The sequence below is a fragment of the Leucoraja erinacea genome, chromosome 22 (assembly GCF_028641065.1).
Source record: "Leucoraja erinacea ecotype New England chromosome 22, Leri_hhj_1, whole genome shotgun sequence".
Classification (NCBI taxonomy): domain Eukaryota; kingdom Metazoa; phylum Chordata; class Chondrichthyes; order Rajiformes; family Rajidae; genus Leucoraja; species Leucoraja erinaceus.
In genome coordinates, this window is record NC_073398.1 from 36,447,197 (window position 1) to 36,473,373 (window position 26,177).

Here is a 26,177-nt window from a genome sequence, read left to right on the forward strand (position 1 = left end):
CTGTGGTGTTTAAGAGGCTTTTAGATGGGGACGTGGATGTGCAGGGAATGGAGGGATATGGATCACGTACAGGCAGAGGGGATTAGATGGACTCAGCACATGTGGAGAACATGGATAGGTGACGTTTCACAGAGTGCTGGAGTAACTCAGCGGGTCAGGCAGCATCTGTGGAGAACATGGATAGGTGACGTTTCACAGAGTGCTGGAGTAACTCAGCGGGTCAGGCAGCATCTGTGGAGAACATGGATAGGTGACGTTTCACAGAGTGCTGGAGTAACTCAGCGGGTCAGGCAGCATCTGTGGAGAACATGGATAGGTGACGTTTCACAGAGTGCTGGAGTAACTCAGCGGGTCAGGCAGCATCTATGGAGCTAAGGAAATAGGCAACGTTTCGGGTCGAAACCCTTCCGGGTTTCGGCCCAAAACGTTGCCTATTTCCAGAAGGGTTTCGGCCCGAAACGTTGCCTATTTCCTTCGCTCCATAGATGCTGCTGCACCATAACTCAGCGGGTCAGGCAGCATCTGTGGAGAACGTGGATAGGTGACGTTTCACAGAGTGCTGGAGTAACTCAGCGGGTCAGGCAGCATCTGTGGAGAACATGGATAGGTGACGTTTCAGGTCGGGACTCTTCAGGCTGAATTAACTTGTTTTATCGTACAGACAAGTCTCAAACAAGAGGACATGACTTCAGAATGAAGGGACAGAAGTTTAGGGGTAATATGAGGGGGAACTTCTTTACGCAGAGAGTGGTGGCGGTGTGGAATGAGCTTCCAGTGGAAGTGGTGGAGGCAGGTTCATTGGTATCATTTAAAAATAAATTGGATAGGCTTATGGATGAGAAGGGAATGGAGGGTTATGGTATGAGTGCAGGCAGGTGGGACTAAGGGGAAAAAAGTTGTTCGGCACGGACTTGTAGGGCCGAGATGGCCTGTTTCCGTGCTGTAATTGTTATATGGTTATATGGTTAGAGTAATGCCATGAATGGCCACCAGAAGGCAGCAGGTGAATGCATTAAACCTGCATCTGCAGTTCCTACACTAAGAGGAGAATGTTAGTACTGGAGTTGCAACAAGCGGAGGGAACAAAAACTCAGTAAGAGGTTTAATTCTTACAAAGCTCGTCCAGAAATCATTTGAGAAAAGACAGGAGCCGAGCAAGTGAGATGAAGTCTAAAGTCTAATGGAGATAGTTGAGGCTGGGACTCAAATATCACAATGTATATGAAACAGTTATACAGGTACATGGATAGGACAGGTTTGGAGGGATATGGATCAAACGTGGGCAGGTGGGGCTTGTGTAGATGGGGCATGTTGGTCGTGTTGGGCGAGTTGGGCCGAAGGGCCTGTTGCCGTGCTGTATCACTCTGTGGCCGGGCGGTGAGTGGGCGGGCGGCATCGGGGCAGCGGTGGATGTGCCAACGTTGGGCATGGGGCTGGGCCAATCCAACCCCGACATCACCCCCCCCCTCCCCCCCTCTCCAGTGCCCCCACCACACCCGGCCTTATGCCCCTGTCCCACTTAGGAAACCTGAACGGTAACCTCTGGAGACTTTGTGCCCCACCCAAGGTTTCCGTGAGGTTCCCGGAGGTTTTTGTCAGTCCCACTACCTGCTTCTACTACCTGCAACCTCCGGCAACCACCTGCAACCTCCGGCAACCACCTGCAACCTCCGGGAACCGCACGGAAACCTTGGGTGGGGCGCAAAGTCTCCACATGGGCCAAGAGCGGACTTTTTACAGACATGGAAGTGGCAAGATGGTGCGGGAATGTGGCGACTATCTGCGTGCGGTTCCAGCAGAGGGTATGTTGTCCTCGTGTCCATCTGCCTGTCATCCAGCCTCGTGGTGTGGCTGAACAAGCTCCTCACTGTCGAGAGTCACACAGCACGGAAACAGGCCCTGCGGCCCAACTTGCCCACACCGACCAACATGTCCCAGCTACGCCAGTCCCACCAGCCCGCACTCCAAACCTGTCCTAGCCATGTACCTGTCTAAATATTTCTTAAACGCCGTGACAGTCCCTGCCTCAACTACCTCCTGTGTCGATCACGGCCCTGTTGCCACCACATCCCACAAGAAGCCACCAGACAGACACCATTGTGTGCAGAGACCGATTGTGCGCGCTCAGTTCTGGCCTAACAACTTTTAATCTTGTGTTGCGGACTCGACAAGGAGAAGAACTACCTCCTCCGGCAGCTCGTTCCATACACGCACCACCCTTCCCTGCACACATGGCAGTAACAAACTCAATCAAGAGTGTTTCATTGTCGTGTGTCTTGAACGGAACAATTAAATTCTTCCTTGCACGTTGACGAGGGCCAGAGGTCAGAGATTTTTATTAAGTTTATTTTACATTAAAGTTTTCATTGTTTTGTGCTGTTAAAACCATGTCAGGGATTGTAACTATTTACAACATTAAAAATCACTGTGCAATCTAGTGTAAATACATCACAGACTTGTTATAGAACCATAAACCGTTATAATAGTCAGTTGGTCATATTCTCACACAGTACCAGCCTTAAGTAAAGAGTTTATAACAATGTTTTTGTAAATAAGTTATGTACAGGATAAAATATTAACCAGAAAACCCACCTATGATATAGTTACTTACAGCCCTTAAAAATATCTTAATACACAGTCTCTACAAAAGTTACTGAGCCCAGAGTGTGTCTCCTGCATGTTTCTGACTGGGTTAGGGGCCTGTCCCACTGAGGCGATTGTTTTAGGTGACTACAGGCTATATGGTCGCTGGGGTGTGTCCTGTACGGTCCAGAGTCGTCTCCTCAGTCGGCCAAAGAGTCGTAGCGTCTTCAGTTGTTGCCGACAGGGTTGTAGCTTGTTGCAGGTGGATGTAGGTTGACTTTGGTCAGCATAGGTTATCGGCTGTGTGGCTGGAGGTTGTGGTAGGTGTGGTCGCAGGTGGACGTCCTAATGGGTCTCCAGTTATCGGTAGCTTGCCATCGATTAGATGTTAGGTTATCATAGACATTGTCGTGGGGGGGGGGTGAGGTCCAGTCGCTGGTTTTCCGGCCACCTGCTAGGACCGTGACAGTTGCCGGCAGTCCCCTTGAACAATCACCTAAGTGGGACAAGCCCAAAATGCGATGCTGGACGTGACAGGTCTTCATAAAGATGAGGTGGTGGAGTCGAGGATTTCTCGGCCGTTACACACAGCGGGGACGCGCTGGCCACTGGCGGATGCTGTAAAGCAACAGGAGCGCGCACGTTACTCCAACGGTCCTTGAAATGCAGAAAGGAAAATATTCAAAAGTAAATCTAGTCCGAATACTCAGCCGAACATGTGGAGAGTGAGGTGTGTCTGGGTTACGGGGAGAAGGCAGGAGAATCGTGTACAGGGGCAGAGTGGACTTGATGGGCTGAATGGCCTCATTCTACTCCTATCACTTATGACCTTATAGGGGTTGGACAGGCTAGATGCAGGAAGATTGTTCCCGATGTTGGGGAAGTCCAGGACAAGGGGTCACACAGTTTAAGGATAAGGGGGAAATCCTTTAGGACCGAGATGAGGAAAACATTTCACATACAGAGAGTGGTGAATCTCTGGAATTCTCTGCCAGAAGGTAGTTCTGTTGTATTGTATTGTATTGTAGTTGAGGCCACAGTTCATTGGCTATATTTAAGAGGGAGTTAGATGTGACCCTTGTAGCTAAAGGGTTCAGGGGGTATGGAGAGAAGGCAAGTACAGGATATTGAGTTGGATGATCAGCCATGATCATATTGAATGACGGTGCAGGCTCGAAGGGCCGAATGGCCTCTACTCCTGCACCTAATTTCTATGTTTCTACGTTTCTATAAGCTGGTTTACAACAAGATACAGACTGCGGCACGGTGGTGCAGCGGGTAGAGCTGCTGCCTCACAGCGCCAGAGACCCGGGTTCCATCCTGACTACGGGCGCTGTCTGTACGGAGTTTGCACGTTTAGGATTAGCTAGATTCGTAAGTGATAGGAACGGAATTAGGCCATTCGGCCCATCAAGTCTGCTCCGTCATTCTATCATGGCTGATCTATCTCTCCCTCTCAATCCCAGTCTCCTGCCTTCTCCCCACAACCCCCGACACCCGCACTAATCAAGGGTTAGTCACGTATACTGTGGTGCAGTGAAATGACCTGCGTGGGTTTCCTCCGGGTGCTCCGGTTTCCTCCCACACTCCAAAGACGTGCAGGTTTGTAGGTTAATTGGCTTTTTGCAAAATTGTAAATTGTCCCCAGTGTGTGTGTAGGATAGAAACATAGAAATTAGCTGCAGGAGTAGAGGCCATTCGGCCCTTCGAGCCTGCACCGCCATTCAATATGATCATGGCTGATCATCCAACTCAGTATCCCGTACCTAATACTGCCTTCTCTCCATACCCCCCTGATCCCCTTAGCCACAAGGGCCACATCTATCTACCTCTTATAGATAGCCAATGCACTGGCCTCGAATACCCTCTGTGGCAGAGAGTTCCAGAGATTCACCACTCTCTGTGTGAACAAAGGTTCTTCTCATCTCGGTTTTAAAGGATTTCCCCCTTATCCTTAAGCTGTGGCCCCTTGTCCTGGACTTCCCCAACATCGGGAGCAATCTTCCTGCATCTAGCCTGTCCAACCCCTTAAGAATTTTGTAAGTTTCTATAAGATCCCCCCTCAATCTTCTAAATTCTAGAGAGTATAATGCATTTCGTTGTCTCTGTACTGTACACTGACAATGACAATTAAAATTGAATCTGAATCTGAATCTGAATATAAACCAAGTCTATCCAGTCTTTCTTCATAAGACAGTCCAGACATCCCAGGAATCAGTCTGGTGAACCTTGTCTGCACTCCCTCTATGGCAATAATGTCCTTCCTCAGATCGGATAGTGTTAGTGTGCGGGGATCGCTGGTCGGCACGGACTCGGTGGGCCGAAGGGCCTGTTTCCGCGCTGTATCTTTACGGCCAGAGTGTGGATGGGCAGTGGACCACGGGTCGATCGCGGAAGGTTTGGCTACTTACAGCGAGACTGGCTGGTGACTGTACCACTGACGCTCAACCTGTTCATGGTCAGTCGGTGAGTGGTCACGTTCTTCTGTGGCTGGAACACGATGATGTGGACCTTGGGGGCAAACAGGCATCCCAGCACCACAAAGCCGCTCAAGCTGACGGAGATACACATGGTGGTCGTCTGCACCTGCGGAGGGGGGAGAGGTGACCATCAGACTCGCTGGAGAATCACTGACCAGAGACACAGACACAACACCAGGACTCACCTCCCCCTCCAGCAAGGAGTGTCATAGAAACATAGACAATAGGTGCAGGAGTAGAGGCCATTCAGCTCTTCGAGCCTGCACCATTCGCCATTCAATGTGATCATCCAACTCAGTGTCCTGTACCTGCCTTCTCTCCATACCCTCTGATCCCTTTAGCCACAAGGGCCACATCTAACTCCCTCTTAAATATAGCCAATGAACTGTGTGGCCTCAACTACCTTCTGTGGCAGAGAGTTCTACAGATTCACCACTCTCTGTGTGAAAAGAAAAATGTTTTTCTCATCTCGGTCCGAAAAGATTTCCCCCTCATCCTTAAACTGTGTGACCCCTTGTCCTGGACTTCCCCAACATCGGGAACAATCTTCCTGCATCTAGCCTGTCCAACCCCTTAAGAATTTTGTAAGTGTCCATCTTCTGGGTTTCGGCCCGAAACGTTGCCTATTTCCTTCGCTCCGTAGATGCTGCTGCACCCGCTGAGTTTCTCCAGCACTTTTGTTTACCAGTGAAAAGCTTTTGTTGCGTGCTAACCAGTCAGCGGAAAGACAACACATGATTACAATCGAGCCGTCCACAGTGGTTGGTGTAGAGTGGAGGGATTGTAATGTGTGATTACAGTTCCACCTCAGGGAGCAGCAGGTCGAGGGGCGCCTGGGTGGGGGAGTGTATCGACCAGTGGCGCTGTGTCTCAAGAAGGCAACCAGTACGGTGGTGCAGCGGGTAGAGCTGCTGCCTCACAGCGCCAGAGACCCGGGTTCGATCCCGACTGCGGGTGCTGTCTGTACGGAGTTTGTACGTTCTCCCTGTGACCTGCGTGGGATTTCTCTGAGATCTTTATTCTCCCGCACTCTAAAGACGTGCAGGTTTGTAGGTTCATTGGCTTGGGTCTGTATATTTGGTATATGTGTAAATTGTCCCTAGTGTGTGTAGGATAGTGTTAGTGTGCGGGGATCGCCTGTCTGTGGGGCCGAAGGGTCTGTTTCCGCGCTGTATGTCTAAACTAAATATCTATTAGACGCTGGCGTGCTGGAGCAACTGAACGAGTCAGGCAGCATCTCTGGAGGAAAAGCAGGGGCGACGTTTCACTTTATCCATGCACCTCGTGATCTTGGACACCTCTATAAGGTCACCCCTCATCCTCCTGCGCTCTAGAGAACAAAGTCCCAGCCTATCCAACCTTTCCCTGTAACACAAGCCCAGCTAACACCCTGGTGATTCTCTTCTGCACCCCCTCCAACTGAATGGTTGAGGAAGACATCTCTCTATCTCTATCTCAGAGTCATCTCCGGCTGGGAATAAATGTGTGTAGATGTTACAAGAGAATAAATACAATTAATATCCAGACAGCAAACGTATTCTTGAGTAGAAAGGGAGGAATCTGTTCCCAGCCACTGATTAAATGTCTTTTTAAACTGATTTATATGATTCATTAACTGCAAAAATATTGCAGACAGCAGTTTGTGAAAGAGTCAGAGGGAGGCACAGACAGGGGAATGGGGATAGCAGGGAGAGATACATCAGTCATGATTGAATGGCGGAGTAGACTTGATGGGCCGAATGGCCTAATTCTGCAGCTATCTAATGAACAGTTGCGTTAAGCATTATCTAAACTATACAGCGGTTCTTAACCTGGGGGTCGTGACCCCTATTGTGGGTCGTTTGGGGCCCTGCCAGGGGTCATGAAGGGGACACAGATAACATATTAATTTGATGAGCCCATGTTTAGGAGCCAAACAGAGGTACATACCACACACAGTGTTTTATTCACGAATGTGCGTACTGGTGCCAGAAAGGTTAAGAACCACTGCTCTAAACTAATCTGATCTGTAGAAGGGTCCCGACCCAAAACGTCACCTATCCATGTTCTCCACAGATGCTGCCTGACCCGCTGAGTTATGGTGCAGCAGCATCTATGGAGCGAAGGAAATAGGCAACGTTTCGGGCCGAAACCCTTCTGGAAATAGGCAACGTTTCGGGCCGAAACCCGGAAGGGTTTCGACCCGAAACGTTGCCTATTTCCTTAGCTCCATAGATGCTGCTGCACCCGCTGAGTTACTCCAGCACTCTGTGAAACGTCACCTATCCATGTTCTCCACAGATGCTGCCTGACCCGCTGAGTTACTCCAGCACTCTGTGTCTATCCTTGGCATAAACCAGCATTGGCAGTTACTTTTGATTACATTTTCCTACATTGTAAAAGTCCTGCTGCATTTTGACCAACTCCCCCACATTCCACCACTCCACACACGCTAAGGACAATTAACCCACAAACCTGCACGTCTTTGGAGTGTGGGAGGGAACCGGAGCACCCGGAGAAAACCCACGCAGGTCACGGGGAGAACGTGCAAACTCCGTACAGACAGCACCCGTAGTTAGTATTGAACCCGGGTCTCTGTCGCTGTGAGGCAGCAGCTCTACCCACTGCGCCACCGTGCTGTGCTACACCTACTATTCCTACAACCAAAACACTTACCGTGCTGTTAATTCACACATCAGCATGAGTGAAAGCCCTGTCCCACTGTACGAGTTCATTCAAGAGCTCTCCCGAGTTTTAAAAAATAATCAAATTTGTGGTAAGTACGTAGAATGTACGTAGCGGGTACGTCGGAGCTCGGGGACGTCTCTTAGCGACTCGTAACGCTAACGGCAGGTACTCGGGAAGCTCATGAAGACTCGTGAAGATTTTTCAACATTACCGTAAATCTCCGAGTTCGAATCAGGGGAAACTCAGGAGAACTCTTGAATGAACTCGGACAGGGCTTTTAGAAATGAGCAAAGACATGAGCAAAAACGTCACCCATTCCTCCGCTCCATAGAAACATAGAAACATAGAAATTAGGTGCAGGAGTAGGCCATTCGGCCCTTCGAGCCTGCACCGCCATTCAATATGATCATGGCTGATCATCCAACTCAATATCCCGTACCTGCCTTCTCTCCATACCCTCTGATCCCCTTAGCCACAAGGGCCACATCTAACTCCCTCTTAAATATAGCCAATGAACTGGCCTCGACTGCCCTCTGTGGCAGAGAGTTCCAGAGATTCACCACTCTCTGTGTGAAAAAAGTTCTTCTCATCTCGGTTTTAAAGGATTTCCCCCTTATCCTTAAGCTGTGACCCCTTGTCCTGGACTTCCCCAACATCGGGAGCAATCTTCCTGCATCTAGCCTGTCCAACCCCTTAAGAATTTTGTAAGTAATAGATGCCGCCTCACCCGCTAAAGATGAGGCAGTTGTGTGTGAGGATTGGCCACCTACCCTGTAGTCGCTGGAGGTGACATAGAAGATGGGCAGGAAAGCCAGCCAGATGATGCATGTAGTGTACATGGTGAACCCAATGAACTTGGCTTCGTTGAAGTTTTCTGGACACTTCCTGGTCTTGAAGGCATAGACTGTACATAGTATGACCAGCAACACATCATAACTGAGTGACATCAACATGCTGGAGTCCTTAACGTTACACTTGAGGATGACGCTCTCCCGCCTCTCGGGGATGGTGTATCTCCTCGTCCCTGGGCTTTCCAACACCAGCCACACCAACACCATCACCATATGCACCAGGATCAGGCTGAGACAGATGAAGACCTGTGAGCCTGGGCTGATGAACCTTGGTCTCTGTGTCCCTTCCTTCACCCCGTTGAAGATGCGGGCGATGCGGTTGGTCTTGGTGAGTAGGGCGGAGTAACAGATGGCAAAGGAGGTGCCTAGACCCAGGCGCCGGAGGGTGCAGATGGCGGGCGAGGGTTTGGCGATGAAGAAAAAGGTCATGCAGTACGAGAAGAAGACTCCGAAGAGCAAGATGTAGCAGAGCTCGCGGCCCGAGGCTTTGATCAGAGGCGTGTCGTTGTGCTTGAGGAAGATGGAGGCCACCACCAGGGTGGTGATGATCCCAACACAGGAGATGGTGATAGGACCGATAGCCCACCCATCCCCCCATCGGATGTAGTCCTCCGGCAGGTCGTAGCAGCCGCTCAGCTCCTCGTCTGGCCAGCGCCCCGGGCCGCAGTCCTTGCAGGTGAACTCGTCCAGCAGGTAGGCATGTGGGTCGCACGGGACACAGATCCAGCAACACACGTCCCCGGGCTGCATGTTCTTGATCTCATTGCGGGCGCATGGATCGCTGCACTGCGAGGTGGGGATGCGGTGCCTGGGCCAGTGCATCAACTCCGTGTCCAGAGACAACACCTTGGCCCACTGGCCCACCCTGACGTACGCGTACCTGCCCGATAACGTCTTCTGGTAGTTGAACACGTTGTAGCGGCCAATGCCGTCCCCGTTCTCGTCAAACTTCACCTCGCTGTCCACGTCGCCCACCGGCTGGAACGGGGCTGAGGGGGAAAGAGGAACGGTGGTGAGTGAAGCATGGTGAGTCCCACACCTGCCCACGACATCTTCACCCCATCAGCATAGCCTGCACCCACTCACTCTACACCAAACCCAACACTCTACATCAATTCCATCCACACCTCACGCTGCCTCAGCAAGGCCAGCAGCCCAGACCATCACACACACTCACACACACACACACACACACACACACACACACACACACACACACACACACACACACACACACACACACACACACACACACACACACACACACACACACACACACACACACACACACACACACCAACCTCCCTTCCATTGACTCCATCTACACCTCACGCTGCCTCGGCAAGGCCAGCAGCATCATCAAGGGCCAGTCTCATCCCCGGCCACTCCCTCTTCTCCCCTCTCCCATCGGACAAGAGGTACAGAAGTGTGAAAACGTTGTCTCTGGAATCTCCCGCTCAGTACGGACATGAAGGGCCGAAGGGCCTGTTCCTGTGCTGTACTGTACTGCCCCCTGTTCTAGGTACGTTTGACGGTCGGACAGCTGGCGACCAGTCACCTCCCAGTGACAAATAAATGCTGGGCTAAACTGGAACATATTTTTCAGAAAATTACTGACATTTTTCACACTGGAAATAACACATCAATTTTGTGATTTTTTTCCCCCAGTTATTCTTGTCAAATCCCATTGCCTTTCGAACCGACTGAAAGGAAACTGATGTATTTTCATAGAAAACGTGCCTTTTCTGAAAGAGCTTGAAGATTAAATGATTTTGCCTTCTGGCGATAATCGCAGAACATAGAACTGGAACAGTCCAGCACATGAACCGGCCCTTTGGCCCATCATCGCTGCCTCATAAAGGCTGGCAGTATCATCAAGGACCCACACCATCCTGGCCTCTCACTCATCTCCCCGCTACCTTCAGGTAGAAGGTACAGGAGCCTGAAGACTGCAACGTCCAGGTTCAGGAATAGCTACTTCCCCACAGCCATCAGGCTATTAAACCTGGCTCGGACAAACTATGTTCTGTTGTGCTGAAGCAAGGAAAGAATTTCATTGTCCTATCTGGGACACATGACAATAAACTCACTTGAATCTTGAATCTTGAACCAATGTCCGTGCCCAACATGACGCCAAGTTAAACTAATCCCCTCTGCCTGCACGTGATCTGTATCCCTCCATTCCCTGTGTGTCCACGCCCCTGTCTAAAAGCCTCTTAAACACCACGATCGTATCTGCCTCCACCCCCACCCCTGGCAGCGCGTTCCAGGCACCCACCACCCTCTGTGTAAAAAAAACCTGCCCCACACATCTCCGTTAAACTTTGCCCCTCTCACCTTAAAGCTGCGCCCTCTAGTCCTTGACATCTCCACCCTGGGGAAAAGGCTCTGACTGTCTATCCACGCCTTTCATAATTTTATTGAATTCTCCCCACAGTCTCTAATATTCTAGAGAAAATGATCCAAGTCTGTCCAAACTCTCCCTGTAGCTAATGCTCTGTAATCCAGGCAACATTCCGGTAAACCTCCTCTGCACCCTCTCCAAAGCCCCCACACTGAATAACACAGTGGGTCAGGCAGCATCTGTGGAGAACGTGGATAGGTGACGTTTCACAGAGTGCTGGAGTAACTCAGCGGGTGCAGCAGCATCTATGGAGCTAAGGAAATAGGCAACGTTTCGGGTCGAAACCCTTCTGGGTTTCGGCCCGAAAAGTTGCCTATTTCCAGAAGGGTTTCGGCCCGAAACGTTGCCTATTTCCTTCGCTTCATAGATGCTGCTGCACCATAACTCAGCGAGTCAGGCATCTCCTTTAAACTTTGCCCCTCTCACCTTAAAGCTGAGCCCTCTAGTCTTTGACATCTCCACCCTGGGGAAAAGGTTCTGACTGTCTACCCTATCTACGCCTCTCATCATTTTATAGACTTCTCTCAGGTCTCCTGTCAACCTCTGACGTTCCAGAGAAAACAGTCCGTGTCTGTCCGGCCTCCCCCTGTAGCGAATGCCCACTAATCCTGGTAAACCTCTGCTGCCTCGTCTCCAAAGCCTCCACATGCTTCCTGTAATGGGGGCGACCAGAACTGCTCGCAATACTCCAACTGTGGCCTGACCAAAGTGTTGCAATGTGACAATCTGAAATAACAGTCAGGATCTAATCCGGCAAGATTTATTGGCCCTCGTGCTGCCCCAGGGGCCTAATCTTGAGCTGAATTTCCTGTAGGAAGTTTAGATACAAAGTTCTCTCCCTCTTCCATTAATTGAATGATGACATTTTCTATACAGTATATCTTTACCTGAAGCACTTAGCAGCATGGTGCGCTGACAACAACCTGGCCCTTAACTCCAAGAAGACCAAGGAGCTCATTGTAGACTTCAGGAAGTCCAGAGGCGGCACGCACACCCCCATCCACATTAACGGGACGGAGGTGGAACGTGTTTCTAGCTTCAGGTTCCTGGGAGTCAACATCTCCGATGACCTCTCTTGGACCCACAATACCTCTACTCTGATCAAGAAGGCTCATCAGCGTCTCTTCTTCCTGAGGAGACTGAAGAAGGTCCATCCGTCTCCTCAGATCCTGGTGAACTTCTACCGCTGCACCATCGAGAGCATCCTTACCAACTGCATCACAGTATGGTATGGCAACTGCTCTGTCTCCGACCGGAAGGCATTGCAGAGGGTGGTGAAAATTGCCCAACGCATCACCGGTTCCTCGCTCCCCTCCATTGAGTCTGTCCAAAGCAAGCGTTGTCTGCGGAGGGCGCTCAGCATCGCCAAGGACTGCTCTCACCCCAACCATGGACTGTTTACCCTCCTACCATCCGGGAGGCGCTACAGGTCTCTCCGTTGCCGAACCAGCAGGTCGAGGAACAGCTTCTTTCCGGCGGCTGTCACTCTACTCAACAACGTACCTCGGTGACTGCCAATCACCACCCCCCCCCGGACACTTATTATTATTTATTCAAATCGTTTGCTATGTCGCTCTTCCAGGGAGATGCTAAATGCATTTCGTTGTCTCTGTACTGTACACTGACAATGACAATTAAAATTGAATCTGAATCTGAAATGTATACAAGAGTTCCCTCTTGGCCCTGCATTATATGAAATCCTCACATGAAAGTTCAAGGTTTGCTCCTGAATTAAATCATTGATTCTTTGAGTAGAGTATATTTTCCAGAGATGCAAGAGGTTGCAAATAGATGTCAGCCGTATATCACGGACCACACACACACAACTTGCCTGTTACAGGGCAACACAGCACAGTAGCAAGCTCTTGGACACACCGAGTCGATCACCACACGGCCTCTTTACACTAGTCCTACACTTGCCCCATTTCATCCCTCCCCCCCCCCCCCCTCATTTTCACCAACATCCCTTAGATTCCACCAGCTGCCTATACACGGGGAGGGGGGGGGAAATGTGGAAGACCTGGATAGAGTGGATGTGGAGAGGATGTTTCCACTACTGGGAGAGTCTAGGACCAGAGGGCACAGCCTCAGAATTAAAGGACGTTCCTTTGGGTAGAAGATGAGGAGGAATTTCTTTGACATAGAAACATAGTCTATGTTTCTATGAATTTTAGCCAGAGGGTGGTGAATCTGTGGGATTCTTTGCTGCAGACGGCTGTGGAGGCCACAGATTCAAGTCGATGGATATTTTTAAGGTGGAGATTGACAGATTCTTGATCAGTGCGGGTGTTAGGAGTTATGGGGAGAAGGCAGGAGAATGGGGTTGAGAGGGAGAGATAGATCAGCCTTGATTGAATGGCGGAGTGGACTTGATGGGCCGAATGGTCTAATTCTGCTGCTTATTCAGCTGTTATCAGGCAACTGAACCATCCTACTGTAACTAGAGAGCGGTCCTGAACTACTATCTACCTCATTGGTGACCCTCGGACTATCTTTGATCGGACTTTACTGGCTTTACCTTGCACTAAACGTTATTCCCTTGTCATGTATCTGTACACTGGGTTGCAATCATCTAATGTCTTTCTGCTGACTGGTTAAGTCAAGTCAGGTTTATTTGTCACATACACATACAAGATGTGCAGTGAAATGAAAAGTGGCAATGCTCGCGGACTTTTGTGCAAAAGACAAACAACAAAACAACCAAACAAATTATAAACACAATCATAACACACATATTCTTTTACATAATAAATAATGGAAGGAAAAACGTTCTGTAGAGTTAGTCCCTGGTGAGATAGGCGTTTACAGTCCGATTTGCCTCTGGGAAGAAACTCCTCCTCAACCTCTCCGTTCTCATCGCATGGCAACAGAGGCGTTTGCCTGACCGTAGGTGCTGGAACAGTCCGTTGCAGGGGTGGAAGGGGTCTCCCATGATTTTGTTTGCTCTGGAGTTGCACCTCCTGTTGTATAGTTCCTGCAGGGGGGTGAGTGAAGTTCCCATAATGCGTTCGGCCAAACGCACTACTCTCTGCAGAGCCTTCTTGTCCTTAGCATGCAGCAACAAAGATTTTCACTGTACCTCGGTACACGTGACAATAAACTAAACTGAGCTGAAGGCAGGAGAATGGAGTTAGGAGGGAGAGGTCTCAGGTGGTCAACTAACATGCACTCCCTGGTAAAGAACGTACAACAGCTTAACTTCCCAAGATCACTCGGGAAAGTCAACTTGCCACAACAGCTGCTCGTGTCATTCTACCGTTGCCCCATAGAGAGTGTCCTGACACATGGCATCCCAGTGTGGTATGGCAACAGTTCTGCGGCTGACAGGAAGATCACCCACACACACACCTGCCTACCCTGGAAGAGATCTATAGCTCCCGTTGCCTGCAGAAGGCATCACACATACTAAAGGCCCCATCTCATCCCTGCACATCTCTTGTCTGCCCTCAGGAAAACGTTACAGACCCATCAAACCACACACCATAAGATTAACAAACAGTTTCAACCCCAAGGCCACCCTCACTGTGAACTGCGCACTGAACCCACACACAGCCCCCATAGCCAGTATGTTGTATGGCCACAACAATAATAATAATATTAATAATAATAATATATTTTTTTGTCATTGCAGATATGTGCAACGAGATTTGGTTTGCAGCTTCCATCCGATGTCATAACTTAAACAACTAATAACATTTAGATTTAGATGCCCCGAGAAACATGATTTATAAGAGGAACAGTCACAACAGTCTAAAGTGCAAATGTCTCTGTGCCGAGTTGATGACCATCCGAGGGAGACAGTCCGTGGGGGTGGGGGGGGGGGGGGGAATGGGGTGGGGGCAATCAGCAGGGCTGGTTCAGAGCAGCGATAGCTCTGGGGATGATGCTATTCCTGAGTGTGGAGGTGTGGGTGTACAAGGCCTTGTATTGTTCGCGGAAGGTAGACTGTGAACTATTGGTCATTATGACGATGTTATTGTCATTCGTTATTTGTTATTACATTATGTTGGAGATCCGCTCGGGCAGTGCGCCTGGAATTCCATCGTGTGTCTTTACAATGACAATAGAGTATTATTATTATTGTTATTATTATTAGATCAGCCATGATTGAATGGCGGGATAGACTTGATGGGCCGGATGGCCTAATTCTGGGGAGAAGGCAGGCACGGGTTATTGATTGTGGATGATCAGCCATGATCACATTGAATGGCGGTGCTGGCTCGAAGGGCCGAATGGCCTCCTCCTGCACCCATTGTCTATGTTTCTATGTTTCTCTCACGTACGAACTTGTGAGGAGCCACGGGATGAGTTCTGGAAGATTCTGCATCTCATTAGCAAGTGGGATAAGGCATAAAGAAGCAGAGGCCGGATGGTGCTGAGAGGGGATGTTTGGAGCAGAGCATGTTGATGTAAAGCTGGCGAGCGGCGAGCAGGACTGAATTGCCGCACAGCAAGACTGCGGGCACCCCCAATATTTCCCACCACCCCTGCCATCCGGATGATAAAGGAGGGCTGAGTGGTGGTGTCGTGGGAAGATCGAACTATGTATGGCGGGCTTGGCTGGTATTGACAGCACTCTGCGGCGTGCCAGGCTGCGTTGTGCTTTGAAGAGCAGCAATTAAAAAAACAGCCCGGCTTTCCTCTTGTCACAGCTTCCAGCTTTTGAAACAGGAACAAAAAATGGCAGCAAACCTTGTGATAGATAACAAGCAGTTCTCCCAGACTCCACTTGTCACTTGGATCATCTCCAATAGTTGCGATGCGTTAGGTTCCCCACTGGAGAGGGTTCAGAGAAGATTTACCAGGACTCGAGGGGCCTGAGCTACAGGGAGAGAGGCTGGAGTAAGCTGGGACTCTATTCCCTGGAGCGCAGGAGGATGAGGGGTGATCTTATAGAGGTGTAAAAAACATCACGAGTGGGTAGATGCACAAAGTCAGCATGGACTCGGTGGGCCGAAGGGCCTGTTTCCGCGCTGTATCTCTAAACTAAACTAAACTTCTCCAAGTTTACCTATAATTTGTGTTAATTCCACACACATCCATCGCAGTGTAACTGCTGTTTCTCTCGCCAACACAGCTCACAGGCACTGCCATGTGGTCAACTTGCCCCTTGGTTTAAACATTGCCTTCTAATCTTACAGCTGTTACCACTAGTCTTCGAGGGAAGGGGAGAGACTTAGGGAAATACTTAAGAAAGAACTGCAGATGCTGGAAAAATCGAAGGTAGACAAAAATGCTGGAGAAACTCAGCGGGTGAGGCAGCATCGAAGTCACCTATCCATGTTCTCCACAGATGCTGCCCGACCCGCTGAGTTATGGTGCAGCAGCATCTATGGAGTGAAGGAAATAGGCAACGTTTCAGGCCGAAACCCTTCTGGAAATAGGCAACGTTTTGGGCCGAAACCCGGAAGGGTTTCGACCCGAAACGTTGCCTATTTCCTTAGCTCCATAGATGCTGCTGCACCCGCTGAGTTACTCCAGCACTCTGTGAAACGTCACCTATCCATGTTCTCCACAGATGCTGCTGCACCCGCTGAGTTACTCCAGCACTCTGTGTCTGTCTTCAGTGATAAACATGTGACCAACTCCTGTGCAGAATCCTTCACAACAGTATTTTTGTCTGTCAGAATGGTTGGTTTCCATGGCAATATAATGGTTTAAGTTGGATTTTGAGATCTTTCCATTAACAGGAAGTAGAGATAGCTGATACCAGCTGACAGAATCATCAGCCTCTCGGATATTTCCATAACTTTGGTTTTCCGCTGCACACAAACTCCTCCGATCATCTTGCTGGAGATTTGGCAACTTGTTCTTAAGTTTACAAGTGATAGGAGCAGAATTAGGCCATTCGGCCCATCAAGTTTACTCCGCCATTCAATCGGGGCTGATCTCTCTCTCTCTCTCTCTCTCTCCCTCCTCTCAACCCCATTCTCCTGCCTTCTCCCCATAACCCCTGACACCCGCACTAATCAAGAATCTATCAATCTCTGCCTTAAAAATACCCACTGACTTGTGGCCTCCACAGCCGCCTGTGGCAATGAGTTCCACAGATTCATCACCCTCTGGCTAAAGAAATTCCTCCTCATCTCCTTCCTAAGGGTACGTCCTTTTATTCTGAGGCTGTACCCTCTAGTCCTAGACTCTCCTAAGCAACTCGAGAGTTTGGGCAGGCTGGGACTCTATTCCTTGGAGCACAGGGGGATGAGGGGTGATCTCACAGAGGTGTATGGAATCATGAGGGGAAATAGACGCGCAGTCTCTTGCCCAGAGTTGGGGAATCGAGGACCAAAGGCAGCCAAATATGACTTGTAGGTGGTTTGGTTTTTCTTCTAAAATTCGAGCATCTGCCTTCCCTCATGTCAAGAGTCAAAGTGTTTTATTGTCATGTGTCCCAGATAGAACAATGAAATTCTTATTTGCAGCAGAATATGTCAACATAATACTCTGTAAACAATATAATTAATGAGAAATAAAAGTTTAGTGTGTATATATACATACATGTACATACATGTGTAGGAAGGAACTGCAGATGCTGCTTTAAACTGAAGATAGACACAAAATGCTGGAGTAACTCAGCGGGTGAGGCAGCATCTCTGGAGAGAAGGAATGAGTGACGTTTTGGGTTGAGACCCTTCTTCAGTCTGAAGAAACTTCACCCATTCCTTCTCTGCATATATATACACATTTTTATTTCTATGCACTTACATTAAAACATAGATCATAGGTGCAGCAGTAGGCCATACAGCCTTTTGAGCCAGCACCGCCATTCAATATGATCATGGCTGATCATCCACAATCAGTACCCCGTTCCTGCCTTCTCCCCATATCTCTTGATTCAGTTAGCCTTAAGAGCTAAATCTAACTCTCTCTTGGAAATATCCAGTGAATTGGTTTCTCCTCATCTCAGTCCTAAATGGCCTCCCCTTATTCTAACTGTGACCCCTGGTTCTGGACTCGCCCAACATGGGGAACATTTTTCCTGCATCCAGCCTGTGCAATTCTTTAAGAATTTTACACGTTTACATATATACACCCACACCCATCTATATATATATATATATATATATATATATACCCACACACGCACAACCCCCCCCCCCACACAGACATAGACACACACATACAGACCCACACACGCACACACACACACACACAAAAACACACACACACACACACAGACCCACACACATACCCACACACACGCACACACCCACGCACAGACCCACGCACACACACACACACAGACCCACCCACACACACACACACATACCCACACGCACACACACACACACACACACACATACCCACACGCACACACACACACACACAGACCCACACACACACCCACACACACACCACACACACACACACCCACACGCACACACACACGCACACACACACACACACACACACCCACACACACACACACACATACCCACACACACACACACACACACCCACACACACACACACACACACACACACACACACACACACACACACACACACACACACACACACACACACACACACACACACACACACACACACACACACACACACACACACACACACACACACACACACACACACACACCAATCACTACTATAGTGTCCACAATGAAGCATCTTGCCGTGTGTACGTGTTGTGAGAGTGGGGGATTTGTACACCTGTTGTGAGAGTGGGTGTGTGAAGGGCTACTCACCAATAAAGTTGAGTTTCAGCAGATATTCTCTGTACAGTATCTTGCCGTCGAGAGGGCGGATGGCTTGGCAGAGCCGTGTGGTATTTGGACAGAGGACGCGCTGCATGTGGTGAATGGCGTGGGCCATGGAGTAGACGGCATTCACCACAAACATCACCTTGGTCTCCTGCTCGTAGTTGGAGCTGTTGATGGAGAGCCGGTGGTCACAGAGTTTGTGCCGTGGGCGGCTAGCCTGTAGCTGGCAGTGGAACTTCTGCTGCCAGAAGGCCTTGAACCAGGGGTTGCGTTTGTTGGTGTGGGGGTGGAGGCGGTGGAAGTAGCTGTCGAACTCCTTGATGGGGTAGGATGCCAGTTCCAGGGTGATGGCTCCGTTGGCCACTCGCTCTTGACCCTTGACCACGATCTCCTGCGCCCCCCAGCCGTCGCTAGCGATCCAGGTGAACCCCGACACGTTGAGGCGGTTGGCGGCGGCCAGGAGCTCCCTGGCATCGTCTCCCCGCGTGAAGAGGACCACGATGTTGGCGTTGGCCTTGTGCAGCAGCTCCTGGATTACGTCCTCGTAGGTCTTCTTGGTGGTGGAGCGGCCCACCTTCTCGGACGTGGCGATACAGATGTTGCGCAGCCTGGCCTCGTGCTCGAACGCCTCGATCCCCGTCTCCCCGTAGTCCCCCTCGGACGCCACCGTCGACACATACGTCCAGTTGAAGAACTGCAATATCTCCGCCATGGCTTTGGCCTGGTAGAAGTCAGGAGGCACCGTCCTGGCGAAGTAATCGTAGCGACTTTTGTCACTCAGCTTGGCGCTGGTGGAAGCGTAGCTGATCTGGGGGATCTGGAACAGTCTCAGCAGATTGGCAACCTGCAGAAGACAGACGGCAACATTAACCCCAGTTGTACATTGTAAGTTGACGTTATAGACACAGAGTGCTGGAGTAACTCAGCGGGTCAGGCAGCATCTGTGGAGAACATGGATAGGTGACGTTTCACAGAGTGCTGGAGTAACTCAGCGGGTGCAGCAGCATCTATGGAGCTAAGGAAATAGGCAACGTTTCGGGTCGAAACCCTTCTGGGTTTCGGCCCGAAACGTTGCCTATTTCCAGAAGGGTTTCGGCCCGAAACGTTGTCTATTTCCTTCGCTCCATAGATGCTGCTGCACCATAACTCAGCGGGTCAGGCAGCATCTGTGGAGAACATGGATAGGTGACGTTTCACAGAGTGCTGGAGTAACTCAGCGGGTCAGGCAGCATCTGTGGAGAACATGGATAGGCGACGTTTCACAGAGAGCCCCTCAGGTTCCAGATAAATCTTTCCCCCCTCACCTTAAACCGATGTCCTCTGGTTCTTGATTCCCCTCCCCTGGTTAAAAGATTCAACCGATCTAATCCTCTCGTGATTTTATATACCTCTTTTAGGACCAAGATGAGAAAAACATTTTTCACACAGAGAGTGGTTAATCTGTGGAAGGTAGTTGAGGCCAGTTCATTGGCTATATTTAAGAGGGAGTTATGGTATGGAGGGGTATGGAGAGAAGGCAGGTACAGGATACCGAGTTGGATGATCGGCCATGATCATATTGAATGGCGGTGCAGGCTCGAAGGGCTGAATGGCCTACTCCTGCACCTATTGTCTATGTTTCTATGTATACCCAAGGTATGCAAATAATCGCCACATAAAGGGCACAGGCAGAGTTATAAAGTAGTCCCGTTGTTCTCCCCATCACCATGCGCAGTCTCACCACTTGGAACTATTATTTAAGAAATATGACATCTCCCATTTTAGGTTATCTGTAAATTTTTAATACCAAGGCAATTAAAACAGATAAATGAAGTCCAAAATAAAGCTGGATTGAGTCGCTGTGTGAAGTCAAGGCATGAATTTGTGACATTCCCACACATCCCATCCAACCCAATATCCAGACTAGTCCATCTACTCGACTCTATGTTCAGTTCCAAATCCCTTTCTCATTGAAGATAGACACAGAGTGCTGGAGTAACTCAGCGGGTCAGGCAGCATCTGTGGAGAACATGGATAGGTGACGTTTCACAGAGTGCTGGAGTAACTCAGCGGGTCAGGCAGCATCTGTGGAGAACACGGATAGGTGATGTTTCACAGAGTGCTGGAGTAACTCAGCGGGTGCAGCAGCATCTATGGAGCTAAGGAAATAGGCAACGTTTCGGGTCGAAACCCTTCCGGGTTTCGGCCCGAAATGTTGCCTATTTCCAGATGGGTTTCGGCCCGAAACGTTGTCTATTTCCTTCGCTCCATAGATGCTGCTGCACCATAACTCAGCGGGTCAGGCAGCATCTGTGGAGAACATGGATAGGTGACGTTTCACAGAGTGCTGGAGTAACTCAGCGGGTGCAGCAGCATCTGTGGAGAACATGGATAGGTGACGTTTCACAGAGTGCTGGAGTAACTCAGCGGGTCAGGCAGTTTGTTTGTTCGTTCCAGTGAAGTCTCTGTACACACGGCAGCCAGACAACAGTCTCTTGTCTTTATCTTTTATTTTTCACTTTGAATTTCAAGTCCTCGTGAACCTTGTGGTGTGTTGTGACTGTCGGCAGAACAACCTCCCTCTGGGGGTGAATAAAGTCTCATCATATCGTATCCACTCCCTACACGCAAGGGACGATATACTGCGGGCCAATTAACCTACAAACCTACACGTTCATTTTCAGTTTAGTTTAGTTTGGAGATACAGCACGGAAACAGGCCCTTCAGCCCACCTAATCCCCGCACACTAACACTATCCTACACAATTTACAATTTTAACCAAAGCCAATTAACCTACAAACCTGCACGTCTTTGAAGTGTGGGAGGAAACCGGAGCACCCGGAGAAAACCCACGCAGGTCACGGGGAGAACGTGCAAACTCCGTACAGACAGCATTGTACCACCATGCCTCCCTCCCAGTGTGTGCAGCATGAGAATTGTAAGCAGCTAATTCCACGGCAGTAAACAGCCGGCAGTAAGCCGATTGTGTTCCGCTTTGGGTAAAGCTGGGAGCTGGTGTCCAGAAACCACACTGACCACATCCAGCTGGCACAGAGCAGTGTTCCTCTCTGACACTGAGCCATGTGTTGTTATTGGGTCCCAGCAATGGGTGCAGGCCAAAAACAAAGCGAAAAAGCTCGCTGCTTCACTGAAACCTTCCAGAGCAATCGGATTCCATTAAGCAGTGCATGCTGTGTGAATTGGGATGAGGTATGTGGATGTAGGTTGCTACTGCCAGCGTGGTCACTCCCCCTCTGTTTCATTGATATACAGTAAAGGATTCATTCACATCTAAAGGGATCTGAATGTGTAATCATGACACAGCTTCTCATACACACAATGATTCCATTAGCTGAGCCGTTGCATACAGTCTTAGAGTCTTTCAGGACGCATCACAGCACGGTTTGGGACCAGCTCCGTCCAAGACTCGCAAGAAATCGCAACGAATTGTGGCCGCAGCCCAGACCATCACACACACACACACAAACCAACCTCCCTTCCACAGACTCCATCTACACCTCACGCTGCCTCGGCAAGGCCAGCAGCATCATCAAGGACCAGTCTCACCCCCGGTCACTCCCTCTTCTCCCCTCTCCCATCGGGCAAGAGGTACAGAAGTGTGAAAACCAACACACACACACCTCCAGATTCAGGGACAGTTTCTTCCCGGCTGTTATCAGGCAACTGAACCATCCTACCACAACTAGAGAGCGGTCCTGAACTACTATCTACCTCATTGGTGACCCTCGGACTATCCTTGATCGGACTTTACTGGCTTTACCTTGCACTAAACGTTATTCCCTTTATCCTGTATCTGTACACTGTGGACAGCTCGATTGTAATCATGTATTGTCTTTCCGCTGACTGGTTAGCACGCAACAAAAGCTTTTCACTGTACCTCGGTACACGGGACAATAAACTAAACGCATAAGCTATTTGACACAACTTCTCACACTCACACAATGATTCGATTAGTGGAGCCATCGCAGAGTCTTAGAACTGGAGATCACAGAAACAGACCCTTCGGCCCACCTAGTCCATGCCGACCAGCGAGGAGAATGTTGCACTTTCACTTTAATTTATTGTCACTGGTACTGAGTAACTCAGCGGGTCAGGCAGCATCTGTGGAGAACATGGATAGGTGACGTTTCACAGAGTGCTGGAGTAACTCAGTGGGTCAGGCAGCATCTGTGGAGAACATGGATAGGTGACGTTTCACAGAGTGCTGGAGTAACTCAGCGGGTCAGGCAGCATCTGTGGAGAACATGGATAGGTGACGTTTCACAGAGTGCTGGAGTAACTCAGCGGGTCAGGCAGCATCTGTGGGGAACATGGATAGGTGACGTTTCACAGAGTGCTGGAGTAACTCAGCGGGTCAGGCAGCATCTGTGGAGAACATGGATAGGTGATGCTTTAGGTTGTGAGGGGTCCCGTGTTCTCCACAGATGCTGCCTGACCCGCTGAGTTACTCCAGCACATTCTCTCAAACATCATTCGCCATTATAACTGAGAGCACAGCAGAGAAAAAGGACATTTACGGTTCTACCGTTGAAATTCATTTTTTAAATTAGCTTAGAGACACGGGCGCTGAAACAGGGCCTATAGATCACCGTGTCCCCACTGTCTACTGATCACCCTGTAAAATAGCACCACACTACACACACTTGGGGCAATTTAGTCTGAAGAAGGGTCTCAACCTGAAACGTCACCCATTCCTTCTCTCCAGATGCTGCCTGTCCCGCTGAGTTTTTTTGTGTCAATCTACAAACCTGTACGTCTTTGGAGTGTGGGAGGAAACCGGAGCACCCGGAGAAAACCCACGCAGGTCACGGGGAGTTTAGTTCAGTCTAGTTTATTGTCCCGTGTACCGAGGTACAGTGAAAAGCTTTTGTTGCGTGCTATCCAGTCAGTGGCAAGACAATACATGATTACAATCGAGCCATTTACTGTGTACAGATACAGGATAAAGGGAATAACGTTTAGTGCAACATAAGAATAAGCTGTAAGTCATTTGGAACGGAGACGAGGAAACACTTTTTCACACAGAGAGTTGTGAGTCTGTGGAATTCTCTGCCTCAGAGGGCGGTGGGGGCCGGTTCTCTGGATACTTTCATTAGAGAGCGAGATAGGGCTCTTAAAGATAGCGGAGTCAGGGGATATGGGGCGAAGGCAGGAACAGGGTACTGATTGGGGATGATCAGCCATGATCACATTGAATGGCGGTGCTGATGCTGGCTCGAAGGGCCGAATGGCCTCTACTCCTGCACCTATTGTCTTGTCTATAAAGCCAGTGAAGTCCGATTAAGGAATGTGTAAACTGTGTACAAACATCTGGAATTCTCTGCCACAGAGGGTAGTTGAGGCCAGTTCATTGGCTATATTTAAGAGGGAGTTAGATGTGGCCCTTGTGGCCAAGGGGATCAGGGGGTATGGAGAGAAGGCAGGTACGGGATACTGAGTTGGATGATCAGCCATGATCATATTGAATGGCGGTGCAGGCTCGAAGGGCCGAATGGCCTCTACTCCTGCACCTAATTTCTATGTTTCTAAACAGCACCCGAGGTCAGGATTGAACCGGGGTCTGTGGCTCAGTGAGGCTGCACCACCTAGTGGTTATTGATAGCATCGATTACCTGTATGGAGACACTACTGTATGAGCCTCCAATCACACCTGCGATGGCGAGGGGGTTATTGTCCTGAATTGCATACGACCCATCTGGACAGATGTACTCGGTTTCGTCGACTTTGGTCAGGGAAGCTCGGACGAACTCCAGCGACTGTTCCAGGGCGTAGGTGTCTCTGGAGCAGGTATCGAGGATGTGGACTCCCAGCTTGACACCTGGCAACAGGTAGGTATTGCGGTTGATGGAGTCGATGGCGAAGAGCATGGCCTCCAGGCGTTGGACTCCCCGGTCTTCGTTTACCAGCCCGCACTCATCGTTGCCCGAGCCTTTCTCGTGCACGGGGAAGAGACCACCCAGGACAAGGTCCCCCTCCATCTTGATCTCCTTCTTGCCAAAGTTACTCTCGCCGCGGCAAAAGAACAGAAACCCTTTGGAGATGAGAATCAGAGCAACCGCTTGCAGCTTGGCAAACATCTTGGACTCAGAGGGGAGTCGGAGAACAGCAACATTTCATTTTTCATCCATTGGATAGTGAAGGAGATTCTTCCCTGTCGGTCCAGGCAGATACACTAGCGATGGACGGAGCTGCTCCCTGTAACACAAACAGACATAAGCAACGTGTGTGAAGTTTGGTCTTTGCAGTGTAAGTTCATCAGGTCATCAATTCTTCAAGCAGAATCAGGCCATTCGGCCCATCAAGTCTACTCCGCCATTCAATCGCGGCTGATCTATCTCTCCCTCTCAAACCCATTCTCCTGACTTCTCCCCATAACCCCTGACACCCGCACTAATCAAGAATCTATCTATCTCTGCCTTAAAAATACCCACTGACTTGTGGCCTCCACAGCCGTCTGTGGCAATGAATCCCACAGATTCACCACCCTCTGACTAAAGAAATTCCTCCTCATCTCCTTCCTAAAGGAACGTCCTTTAATTCTGAGGCTGTGACCTCTGGTCCTAGACTCTCCCACTAGTGGAAACATCCTCTCCACATCCACTCTATCCAGGCCGCCCACTATTCTGTACGTTTCAATGAGGTTCCCCCTCATTCTTCTAAACTCCAGCGAGTTCATACCATGCTTGGTGACGAGACCTGCTACCAACTCAGTTACTCCAGCACTTTGTGATCAAGTCTTGGAAGGATAAGGACCTAACGCAACTTAATTGGATTAGTATAGATTGGAATGATGATTGGTATAAATAGAAACATAGAAATTAGGTGCAGGAGTAGAGGCCATTCGGCCCTTCGAGCCTGCACCGCCATTCAATATGATCATGGCTGATCATCCAACTCAGTATCCCATACCTGCCTTCTCTCCATACCCTCTGATCCCCTTAGCCACAAGGGCCACATCTAACTCCCTCTTAAATATAGCCAATGAACTGGCCTCGACTACCGTCTGTGGCAGAGAGTTCCAGAGATTCACCACTCTCTGTGTGAAAAAAGTTCTTCTCATCTCGATTTTAAAGGATTTCCCCCTTATCCTTAAGCTGTGACCCCTTGTCCTGGACTTCCCCAACATCGGGAGCAATCTTCCTGCATCTAATGAGGTGGTCCAAAGGGCTCTATGCGTAGCTCAGACCAGTTTTATTTATAATTGACAGAAGTACAGTGAAAGGTTTTGTTTTGTGCTGCCCAGACAATAGATCATTACAATCGAGCCGTCCACAGTGTACAGATACAGGATAAAGGGAATAACGTTTAGTGCAAGGCAAAGTCAGTAAAGTCCAATTAAAGATAGTCCAAGGGTCTCCAATGAGGTAGATAGTAGTTCAGGACCACTCACTATTGATCATAGAGTCACAAGTTGATACAGCGTGGAAACAGGCCCTTCGGCCCAACTTGCCCACACCAGCCAACATGCCCC

General features: G+C 49.6%; 1 protein-coding gene across 2 annotated transcripts; it reads right to left on the minus strand.

Annotated features, from left to right (window-relative positions):
- Positions 1 to 2,297: 2,297 nt before the first annotated feature.
- On the minus strand, positions 2,298 to 25,053 carry grm3 (glutamate receptor, metabotropic 3). Of its 2 annotated transcripts, none has more exons than XM_055653505.1 (5): positions 24,319 to 25,053; positions 18,692 to 19,550; positions 8,501 to 9,570; positions 4,995 to 5,169; positions 2,298 to 3,201 (listed from the first exon to the last, which is right to left on the minus strand). In XM_055653505.1, exons 1-5 carry the CDS (start codon positions 24,781 to 24,783, stop codon positions 3,125 to 3,127), a joined length of 2,646 nt encoding a protein of 881 aa, XP_055509480.1. In that variant the 5' UTR covers positions 24,784 to 25,053; the 3' UTR covers positions 2,298 to 3,124. The 2 variants fall into 2 exon arrangements, with proteins under 2 accessions (XP_055509480.1, XP_055509481.1); XM_055653506.1 differs by having other exon boundaries at positions 2,298 to 3,240; positions 24,319 to 25,052.
- Between the last annotated feature and the right edge of the window lie 1,124 nt (positions 25,054 to 26,177).

Excerpts from the sequence above, each read along its gene's own strand:
- grm3 (XM_055653505.1), bottom strand. The coding sequence starts at position 24,783 with ATGTTTGCCAAGCTGCAAGCGGTTGCTCTGATTCTCATCTCCAAAGGG. Across the intron at positions 5,170-8,500 it reads TCACCTCCAGCGACTACAGG|GTGCAGACGACCACCATGTG; the intron begins GTAGGTGGCCAA and ends CCCCCTCCGCAG. Across the intron at positions 3,202-4,994 it reads AGTCACCAGCCAGTCTCGCT|CATCCGCCAGTGGCCAGCGC; the intron begins GTAAGTAGCCAA and ends GTTGCTTTACAG.